At 39.1% G+C, this 10,587-nt stretch overlaps 2 protein-coding genes across 2 annotated transcripts; both read left to right on the plus strand.

Moving 5' to 3' along the window:
- The first annotated feature begins 4,230 nt into the window (after window positions 1–4,230).
- LOC122048948 (auxin-induced protein 22D-like) lies at window positions 4,231–5,614 on the plus strand. Its single transcript, XM_042610453.1, has 4 exons — window positions 4,231–4,469; window positions 4,563–4,783; window positions 4,889–4,988; window positions 5,081–5,614. The coding sequence occupies exons 1-4, from the start codon at window positions 4,318–4,320 to the stop codon at window positions 5,154–5,156; spliced, it is 549 nt and encodes a 182-aa protein (XP_042466387.1). The 5' UTR covers window positions 4,231–4,317; the 3' UTR covers window positions 5,157–5,614.
- Window positions 5,615–7,915: 2,301 nt separating this feature from the next.
- On the plus strand, window positions 7,916–10,194 carry LOC122045136 (60S ribosomal protein L4-1-like). The gene is made up of 2 exons (XM_042605214.1): window positions 7,916–9,086; window positions 9,860–10,194. Exons 1-2 carry the CDS (start codon window positions 7,980–7,982, stop codon window positions 9,971–9,973), a joined length of 1,221 nt encoding a protein of 406 aa, XP_042461148.1. The 5' UTR covers window positions 7,916–7,979; the 3' UTR covers window positions 9,974–10,194.
- Window positions 10,195–10,587: the final 393 nt, after the last annotated feature.

Genomic DNA, 10,587 nt, shown 5'->3' on the forward strand with positions numbered 1-10,587 from the left:
CCAGCAACAACTTATGTATATGAAATTTCTACCCGTCCAATTGAGAAGCTGTGTGGAGGTAGTCCGATCGGCTCTTGTATTTCTTGAGCTCTGGAGGATTCGGCGCCTCTAATTGTCATCTGGTCGAGAAGTCCGGTCGCTCGGGAAAGCAAACAAAAAAGTAATATTCCTTCCAATGTTTATTGGAGGAAGACATCTTATCAAAGAAAACAAGGTCCACTCAGGCTTGGAAAAGAAAAGTCCCCAGCTCGGACAATTTGGGATAATAGAAATAATGAAAGAGTCGAGGAGTAAGGGGGATGTCGTGCAGGCGGAATAGAATGACGACCCCACACAACAACCGAAAGGAGTTTGACACTAGTTGGTAGAGAGAAATACGAAAATATTTACAAACAACAAAAAAGAAAGGGTGGATCGGGAACCACAGACCGGCGGTAAATTGATCCCTAAAAAAGGTTACAAAATCGGACGGCGGTTCATCCGGACGATCGAAAGCCAAGGGCAGGCCAATTTGGTAATCAGAAGGATTTCAAAAATATCTCTCAAACTCTCAGCATCGCCTCCATCGAACCTAGATTCAAGGGATGTGTACCAGAGCCCAGGGACAAAAGCATGAGGTTGTGAGAAGCTTGCCATCGAAACTAAAAATTAACAAGAAACAAAGAAGAAATGTGACTGGAAAAGGGGACACTAAGAGCAACGAACAGCTTTGATCGAAGGGGGACAATGGCTTACTAGAAAGATTGCAGAGATCGCCAGAGGAAGATCGTGAAGACGAAAAGCACGGTGATGCCGCGATGCTCACTAACGAAGACGAGGACGACAAGTGGGGAAATCGGAGACGCACGCGAGTTTATAAACCTCGAGGCTAATCGACCTCAACCGTTCGATTCGACGGTACAAAAACTTAGAAGAAACGACGCACGTCTCAGGATCGGTGGATATCCAACTGTCACATCGAGCATGCGGCGGCAATAGTTGACGCGTGTCATTCAATCATCAAGAGCATTTTAATGCGCTTCATTACAAAGATATGGTCACGTGCTCGCCCATAATTATCAAGGATTTGCACGTGCTTCGAAAAATATAGGTGACATCAGCGATAACCAAGAACGCTCGAAGAAGCGCGTTTGGAGAATTCTCCATGTGTCACCGCTCATTGCCCCGCTCGACGTAGAGACCCTCGATCGTCCATTGATCATGGTCAGATAGAGACCAAGCGGCGTTGGTTGATGTGCCAATCGAAAATTAGGGACCGAACATTCTGATCGGAAGTAAAAAATCGCCAAGGACCAGTTGTTTAGTTAGTCGGACATATAGCCTCCTTTGACTAGACTTGAGGGGGAGGCTTGTAATGTGGTGATAAGGGAGAGCCCATCTGTCACGGGTCAATTGGCATGGTGTCGGTCAAAGTTAAGACGGTCAACACCGGACTTAGAGTTATCCCGATCAGAAAAGGAGCGGTCGAGCGGACATCACCTAGCTGGTCGGGGCATCATGAGCCGGTTGGCAGGGAAATGAGTTACTCGGACCACACGTCCGATGCAAGAAATGACAGTACACAGGAGGAAACAAGAAAGCAAAAGAAAACATGCCGTCTATCATTAAATATGAGGAAGCCAAGATAAAGAAGAACACTACATTTAAATAATGACAGATGATCGATCACAAAAAAAATGTATTAAAGGGTACGTCAGGTATGAAGAAGACAAGATTTATCATTTTTCTTGATTACTCTCTCTTTCTGATTTTGACTTAGCGTCGGAGAGTCAACGCCAGAGACCCCTTCCCTAGTTTAGTTTTGTTTTACAAGATCAAAATCTTCTTCTCGTCAACCGTCACTATATCCCCAGTTTCTCAGCTTTCTTCATTCGTACATGATCTAAAATACAGATGGAGTCAATAATTAATAATGTATAAAAATAATTGATAATGTACTGTAAAAAAACAATAGAAAATAAATTATTATAAAAAGAAATGGTAGATTTTTATATTTGTAACGGGGTATTAAATTGACATATGGGAGATTATAAAAAAAAATCATATAAAACTTTCGAGATATCTTAACATTAGAATTTCTAGATTATAAAAATAACAATTTTGGTAATTTCTAAACATTGGCCATTTTGAATTTCACCGGTTGGCCCACTCCTGCCGCCAGCGGTGGGTCCCGCTCTCGCTAGCCAAACGTGCGCTGGCAGAGCGGTGACGGCAACGCACGCGTGGGAAAATGAATGGCGTGAGACACGGGTCAAATTTTGTACACGTACGAGTGGGAATTATCAACATTGAGCGCGCCAAAACATGCCCAATTTCAACCATGCAATTCACGCACATCCTGTCGTTGGTGGCCCCCACTGGAAATTTTGTAATTATAACATGTCGCATTGGGTTCAGGCCCATGCTGTTCACGAAAGCTGCGTGTGACTGCGAACCGTCTAAAATCTAATTATAAATTAACGGATGAAACTTTTGACAGACGATTGACCATTTTGAAACCTTCTTGATTTATTTGAGTGGTTAGTAAGAAGAAATTTCTGTGTGAGATCGAATTAATTATTTTTAGAATTAGTCAATACAAATATTTAAGATTAATTAAAAAATAATAAAAGTTATGTGTAGACATGTAAAAGATTAAGTCCCAGATTAATAAATTAATGGATAACTTCTTTTTTTTAATGAATAGATTCATAGATAAATATTTTTCGATTTACTCAAGTTGTTAGTAAGAAATATTTGTGAAATTTAATCAGTCATCTTTAAAATTGATAGGCATAAATTTTATATTTAGTGTCAATTAAAAAAGTAAAAATAATAAAAATTGTGTGTGGGGCTTCGAGTCTAAGGTGTTTTTATTACGTCTTCTAAATAGTTAATTAAATATTTAAAGTTCAAATATAGTACAATGCACTGAGAGATTTTCCTCTTATAGTATGATAAATTTAAAAATGCTAGTGACTTTGCTAAGCATCGGTAAGTATTTTCTGATTTACCTTTGAAGTCGTTGGAAAACTTTCATGGATCGGATTAATCCTCCCCAAGATTAGACAGTTTAAAATATTAAATCCTTAAATTATTAATAAAAATAAAAATTACATGTGGAGCACCCCGAGGGATGGTGCAACGGTAAAATATTTGACATAGTAACAAAGTACTCATGCTCCGATTTCCCATTATAGTGCACTATATGACAGTTTTTTTAAATGAGATTAAAAATTTAGAATATTAGTCGTGACAAAAATGAGCACTTCAAGATTTATTCTAATGGTTGATAAAAATTTATTTCTAAAAGTTTATCAGTTTGAAAATTTAAATATCTAGATTATAAAAAACAGAAAAGAAAGTTGTGTGTGAATCCCTGAGTACGATGTGATGGTAAAAATAGACTTACACATAATAATAATTTAGGATTTAGGATTCAAATTTCTCCTAATATTATATATGATGTTTGAATCACTTCTAATATTGAGTCGTCTATCAAAATTTATATAAGCTTCTAAAATTTATAGGAGTTGAATCAATAACTTTGAATTAAGAATTGAATATCTAAATTAAAAAAGTTGCGTGATGCGTGGTGTGCAGCGGTAAGCTTCCGGATTTACGAAGAAGACCGCCCACCTTAAAAATACAACAATGGAAAAACAAAGGATCAAATTATAAAAAAATAATGAACGCGTGTGCCCTCCGAATTCACGATTAACTTAATTGAGAATGACTAATCATTTAATTAATTGACTAATTGAATTGAAAACTTTCAATTACTAGAGACGTCGTTCAGAATCGGGAATAGGTCAGAGTATGAATATTTTATTTTCACTTTATAAAATTATGGAAAGATGAAAAAATAGCACACGAGGGTAGAATTGAAAAAAAATAGATAAAGTACGGGGCAAAATCAAATTTAATTAGGCTGCCAACGATGCCAAAGACATTCCATGGGATGGGACCATGGCTATGTCCCTCCACGTGAACTGCCTCTCGATCGGACGGCGGAGATCTCCCCGCACCGCCCCTCGACGGATCCGGACCGCAGGATCCCAACCGGGCGACATGATGGGTTGCCGGTATATGCCCGGCAATCGACCGACATGGTCCAGTTCGTTGTTCGCCTGCCGCCCGACCGGCCTCGTTGTCGATCTTAAATCCCTAAGACGTTTCCACGCATTGACGCCGAGCTTGTCGTCTACGACTCCGCTTCTTCCCCCTTTTTCTATTGCGCTATAAATCGATGACAGAATCGTCTCGTCGGCAACCGACTCATCGCCTTCGACGAACTGATCTCAGGTCGCGTAGCTGCATCGGACGAAATCCAGCGACATGGCGAGCTACGTCGAGGATACCGAGCTGCGCCTCGGTTTGCCGGGATCCGATGCGCCGGCGTCAAGGGGTAGCAAGCGATCGCTGCCGGAGAATAGCTCAGCGGGGGACGAATCCTGCTGCCGGAATGACGGATCTGCCTCGGCGGCGAAGTAAGTCTTAGTCGTTGAGATAAAAGGTGCGAACTTTATGCGCCTTTTTGGTGGTTTTCGTTTGTTGATCAGTATATGTTCGTTGACATGCAGGGCGCAAGTGGTTGGGTGGCCGCCGATCGGAACGTACAGGAAGAATAACTTCCAGGCGATGAAAGTGGAGACGATGGTGGTGGAGCCGGAGGCTTCTGGGCTGTATGTGAAGGTTAGCATGGATGGGGCTCCTTATTTGAGGAAGATTGATCTCAAGGTTTACAAGGGGTACCAAGAGCTCAAAGAGGCCTTGGACAGCATGTTCAAGTGCTTTTCCCAAGGTGAGGAAGATGATTTAACAATTATTACCATAAAAATATGATCTTTTTGTGTTGCACAACGTAACAATCTAATGATGTAAATTTATGTTTTTTTTTATTATGCAGGAGAATTATCAAGGAAAGAAGGGTGTAATGGATCTGAATATGCTATTGCTTATCAAGACAAAGATGGAGATTTGATGTTGGTCGGAGATGTTCCTTGGGAGTAAGTGTCATGATTTCCTTGTAATTAGCTTAATTTTGCAGTAATTCATGTGCGCTTAGCTGACAGGGATCTCTTTGATTTCATGTTTGCAGGATGTTTACATCTTCTTGCAAAAGGCTAAGGATAATGAAAGGATCTGAAGCAAGAGGTTTAGAATTCAGACAATAAGGGATCAACTACTCTACATAGACAATAAGGAACCAAGTATATTTTCTTTATGAAAAAAAAAAAGAGAATTTTGCTTGGATTTGCCCAAGTTCTGCCGAAAAGAAAGCTTGAAAGTGCATCTGCCAATTGGAGCATCTTCTGAAAACAAAAGCTGATAAATGAAGATATCAAAGAAAGAGAAACAAAAAAAAGAGTAGCGAGACAAGATGCTACAGAGATGCTTCAAGCTTGCATCAATGTCAGAGATTTATATATAGTGTTCTTCAGGACTTGTCTTCCATGCAATTGTACAAAAGTTGTTTGCCTGTTTGCTTGATTCTGTAACATGTCAAAGTTGAATTTTGTGGCTAAAGATTTGTATCTTCCTGCTATGTTGTATAACAAAAGAAAAGATCAGGTTTTGGGGATATATCTCTTGTCATTTTAACTTTTCAATATAATTATTTTGTTCCTTGTGATTTTAAGGGTCTGATTACTTGATATAAAAGAAACGCAGGAAAGTATGATTTTTTGTATCACTTTTCTTTCTCTCCCTCATGTATTTTTTGCTAGTAATTGGATCTTAAATCATTACTACATCAAATTAAACCATATCAGATTGAGTTGGAAGCATACTGGTCTTTGACTTAATTTGACTAGGAACAATTGATTAATAGTTTGCTGAGGGAACTAATATTATTGGAGTTGTAAAGTGAATCGAAGCCCTAAATATCTAACATCCTATTCTCTTCTCTCCCATCTCTCTTGCAGTAAACAAGGCCTAAGAAGACATGTGATAATGCTCCGACAACACATGTGATCACTGTGAAAGTGAAGAAGGGAGAGTGAAATCCCAGAAACAGATTTGTGAATTATTATTTCAGGCTACATTGTGGAAGGCAGCAGTAGATATCATAACTCATTGTGTGCACACACAGCCTCCATCATCTCCACATGGGATGATGACAACCCTCATAAAGCACCCTTTTTCCAGCACTTCAATTAGCTTCTGATGGACCAAAAGTCATCTCCAAGAAAGACTTTTTTTTTGTTTCTTGGCTGAGAACTCCATGATTCGCCAGGCTAGAGAAAAGCTAGTTGTGGCTGTGACAATCTACCTAAAATGCACGCTAGCAGACAGTTCATTGGTGCTTGGCCTATTCAGATGCACATCAACACAGATGTTGAAAATCTGAATGATAGTTGTGTTGATCTGCTAATGAATTGTGAGATGAAAAAGGATGGTGCATGGAAACGCACACTGTTCATTGTGAAATGGAGGAGGAGAAAAATATGAACCACAGGCATCGGTTGGTGCATTTGTTTTGTAGAATGAGATGAATGAGGACTAAAATAGTGATTGAAAGAGAGTAGAAATAGACAGGAATCAACGCATTGATATATGATTTATAGGTATGTTTATCCGTTTATGAAATAAAATAGATATAAAATAATTGTCTTTATTTATGGGCATAGTAATTGAGATAAAATTCCTTGCTTACTTAGGTTAAGAATGATCCAATTTGTCAGTGGTTCATTTTTATTTCGTCTACTGAAAATTCCATCGTTTACATAGCTTAACTTCTTAGTCAATTCCGAAACGAGATCATAGCCCTCACAAGTATGAGTTGCAGAATCATGATCCAAATCATAGAATCGTATGATCTTACGATTCGGAAATAGTACTAGAGGTGTAATCGAGTCGAGCCGAGCCGAACTCTTGAATGTTTGAGTTTGGCTCGTTTATAATCGAGCTGAGCTCGAGCTTTATTTAACGAATATATTCATGGCTCACGAACTTATTCGAACTTTTATCGAGCTTAAACGAGCTTAATAAATATAAATTATAAATTTAAATATTCATTAAAAATTAAAATATATATTTTAAAAAAATTATAATATTCTTGTTAAAAATTATAATTTTATTCTAATAAATAAATTTAATATATTTGTCTATGTTTTTTATAAGTAGAGTGTAAAATTTATAAATTCAATATCAAAACTATTATTTTTTATTTTAAAATTGATTCATGAGCTTAACGAACATGTTCACGAGCTAACGAGTCAAATATTGTGAAGCTTGAGCTTGGCTTGTTTATCTCAACGAGCCTAATTAAACGAGCTCAAACGAACTTTTATCGAATTGAGCTTCGAATAGCTCACGAACGGCTTGACTCATTTACACCCCTAGAAAATATTAAATTGCTCCGGGATCATTTAGAATTATCTTTTACAATAGAGTCAAAGCCGCATCGTTGGGATTATTTAAGATGGACAGAGAACATAGCATCATTGTGTCCTAAATGATCCTACGAGGATATTTTTTTTAAAAAAACAAAGCACCGCCTTGAATTTACTCTAAGTTCATCTCAATGAGATCCCCTGGGTGGTATGATAGTTTAACAGTTGAGACATGAGGTGTTGTCATATGAGATTTTTGGGTTGAAATTCGACATATCTGAACATGTTTTTCCCATACTTTGGCCACCTATACTAATGGTTAATAACTACTCGTGACTTACTTTCTTCGTATTGATCTAGCAACGAATTGACAGAAGTACGAAAGTGAGTCAATCACCTTTTATCACGTAAATTCGTCTCAATGAGATAAGGATTGACTTGCCAAAGGATTTGTGGCTTTGAATTGGGCCTTGGCCTATTTATATTAGTGGGCTTTTTATGGAATTCAAGCTTCCATCGTTTGACCCTTAAAAATCCAACGAACGGTTGGATGAAAAACCCTACTCCACGTCTCACTCCCTTTATAATCTAGTGTCTTCCGTCCATTTTCTTTCGGAGGGCTCGCTTTAACCCTAACAGCCGTCGCGCTCTCTCTCTACCGTCATGGCCGCCGCCGCCGTTCGCCCCCTAGTCACGGTCCAGCCCCTCGATGGCGACATGGCTACCGATGCGGCTGCCACTGTCCCGCTCCCCGACGTCCTCAAGGCCCCGATCCGCCCCGACGTCGTCCGGTTCGTCCACGCTAATTTATCGAAGAACAGCCGTCAGCCCTACGCCGTCTCTAAGCGCGCCGGCCACCAGACCTCAGCCGAGTCCTGGGGAACCGGTCGTGCCGTTTCGCGTATTCCTCGAGTTCCTGGTGGAGGCACCCACCGTGCTGGCCAGGGTGCTTTCGGGAACATGTGCCGTGGCGGTCGCATGTTCGCCCCCACCAAGATCTGGCGTCGGTGGCACCGTCGCGTTAACATCAGTATGCGCCGCTACGCTGTGTCTTCCGCCCTTGCTGCCACTGCAGTCCCGTCCATCGTCTTGGCCCGGGGACACCGCATCGAGTCCGTTCCCGAGATCCCTCTCGTGGTCTCTGACTCTGCTGAAGGCGTAGAGAAGACTGCAGCTGCCATCAAGGTACTCAAGCAGATCGGTGCTTTTCCTGATGTCGAGAAGTCTAAGGACAGCCAGAAAATCCGCCCTGGAAAGGGTAAGATGCGAAACCGCCGCTACGTTACACGCAAGGGTCCATTGATTGTCTACGGCACAGAGGGATCGAAGATCGTCAAAGCTTTCCGGAACATCCCTGGTATTGACATTGCTAATGTGGAGCGCCTCAACCTTCTGAAGCTGGCACCGGGAGGCCATATCGGCAGGTTCATCATCTGGACAAAATCTGCCTTTGAGAAGCTGGATCATGTGTTTGGAACCTTTGATAAACCATCTGAGTTTAAGAAAGGGTTTCTCTTGCCACGGGCGAAGATGCTAAATCCTGATCTCTCAAGGATTATTAACTCGGATGAGGTGCAGTCCGTGGTCCGTCCTATCAAAAAGGACGCAAAGAGACGTCATATCAAGAAGAATCCTCTGAAGAATCTCTACACGCTTTTGAAGCTGAACCCTTATGCGAAGACTGCCAGGAGAATGTCTTTGCTTGCAGAAGCTCAACGAGTGAAAGCAAAAAAGGAAAAGCTTGACAAGAAGAGGACAAATCTTTCCAAGGTACTCCGCGCTTAACTTTCTTTGTTTTTTTTTCCAAGGACAAATCTTTCCAAGTTACTCCGCGCGTAACTTTGATACAATTGAAGTAATACAGTCAATTCTAGGATTTGATTAAAAAACACATGCAATCATGCTTAATGTTGGTTGGTTATATGGAATTAGAAGTTTATTTAGATGTCATTCAATTTTTTTTTATCTAGAAAATGGTTCAGTGCTCATATTGAAACTTCAGAACATAATTTTTCTTCTATGCCTTTTCTCTTGTATCGTTTCTGATCCTCTATGTTGTTTAGTTTAAATTATTTGTCTGGTAGGATTTGTTAAACGAGCATGATTAAAGGCGCATATTTGATATGCAAGTATAGAAAAAAATTCTTGTAATGAGTAATTATACTACTAATTACTTAGAACACATTAATACAAGTACAGAGCATAACTGCATTGGGAATTAGAACCCCTGGACCTTGGAACAGACACTGGGTTCTTAGAGTCACCTAAACATTATCTAACTACTTACATTGAAATTTCAAAGGTTTAGCTACAATACTTCTTAAGATGTACATTTTAATAATGTTCTATTTCAAGATTCTGGCAGCCAAGCATTTGGCTATACTTCATTGATCAAATCTTTGTTATTTTCTTTACCCATAGCTGTGTGATGTTTGTTTATCTCAGAATTGGGATAAAACTTGGATTCTTGTAAGTACAATTATTAGTAACTGTCATCTAATATGTCGATAAACTCTTTTGTGATCTTATTTTTCCTCCCGCAGGAAGAAGCTGCTGCAATCAAGGCTGCTGGACGGGCGTGGTATAAAACAATGATCTCGGATAGTGATTATGCACAATTCGATAACTTCTCCAAGTGGCTGGGCGTGTCACAGTAAGCGCTGAGTCTCCACATTAGCTCTTAGCTCGATAAGCCAAGATTTTACTTCATGTTAGTTTCGCAACCAATTTGTTTGTCATTAAGAACACCTCATTCAGACATGTTTACGTTTCCTCGAGTTACTTTGTTTTGCATGTTTTGGTTCAGAATTTGGAAAGAGAATTTGGGTTCTTGTTTAATTTAAAAGAAATTAAAGAATTTTGCATGAAGTTTGTGTTCTTTGATTTGCCTTAAATTTTAGCTATATTTTCAAATATGTTTTCAACGAAATGTTTTCCCAAAATCATTCAGCGATATATAAACTTTGCGTTTAACGTATCATGTTATAAGTTGCTTATATAAAGAGATATTCATGATTGTAGAGTTTGTTAAAGGTTTATGAGCAAGTTTGGTATTCAATTCAGTATGAGCGTGTTTATATTTGTTTAATAGATATAAAGTTTGTTAAATAAATAAGGTCAAATAATTTGTTGAATATAAAGTTTGTTAAATAAGTAACTTTAAATAATTTATTAAATTAAATGATATGTTGTCTTGTTTGTTTGTCTGTGAATAAAAGTTATGAATAATAATAAAATAAAAATTATGAATAATATTTATTAATATTATTAT

Source organism: Zingiber officinale, chromosome 2B (assembly GCF_018446385.1).
Source record: "Zingiber officinale cultivar Zhangliang chromosome 2B, Zo_v1.1, whole genome shotgun sequence".
Classification (NCBI taxonomy): Eukaryota; Viridiplantae; Streptophyta; class Magnoliopsida; order Zingiberales; family Zingiberaceae; genus Zingiber; species Zingiber officinale.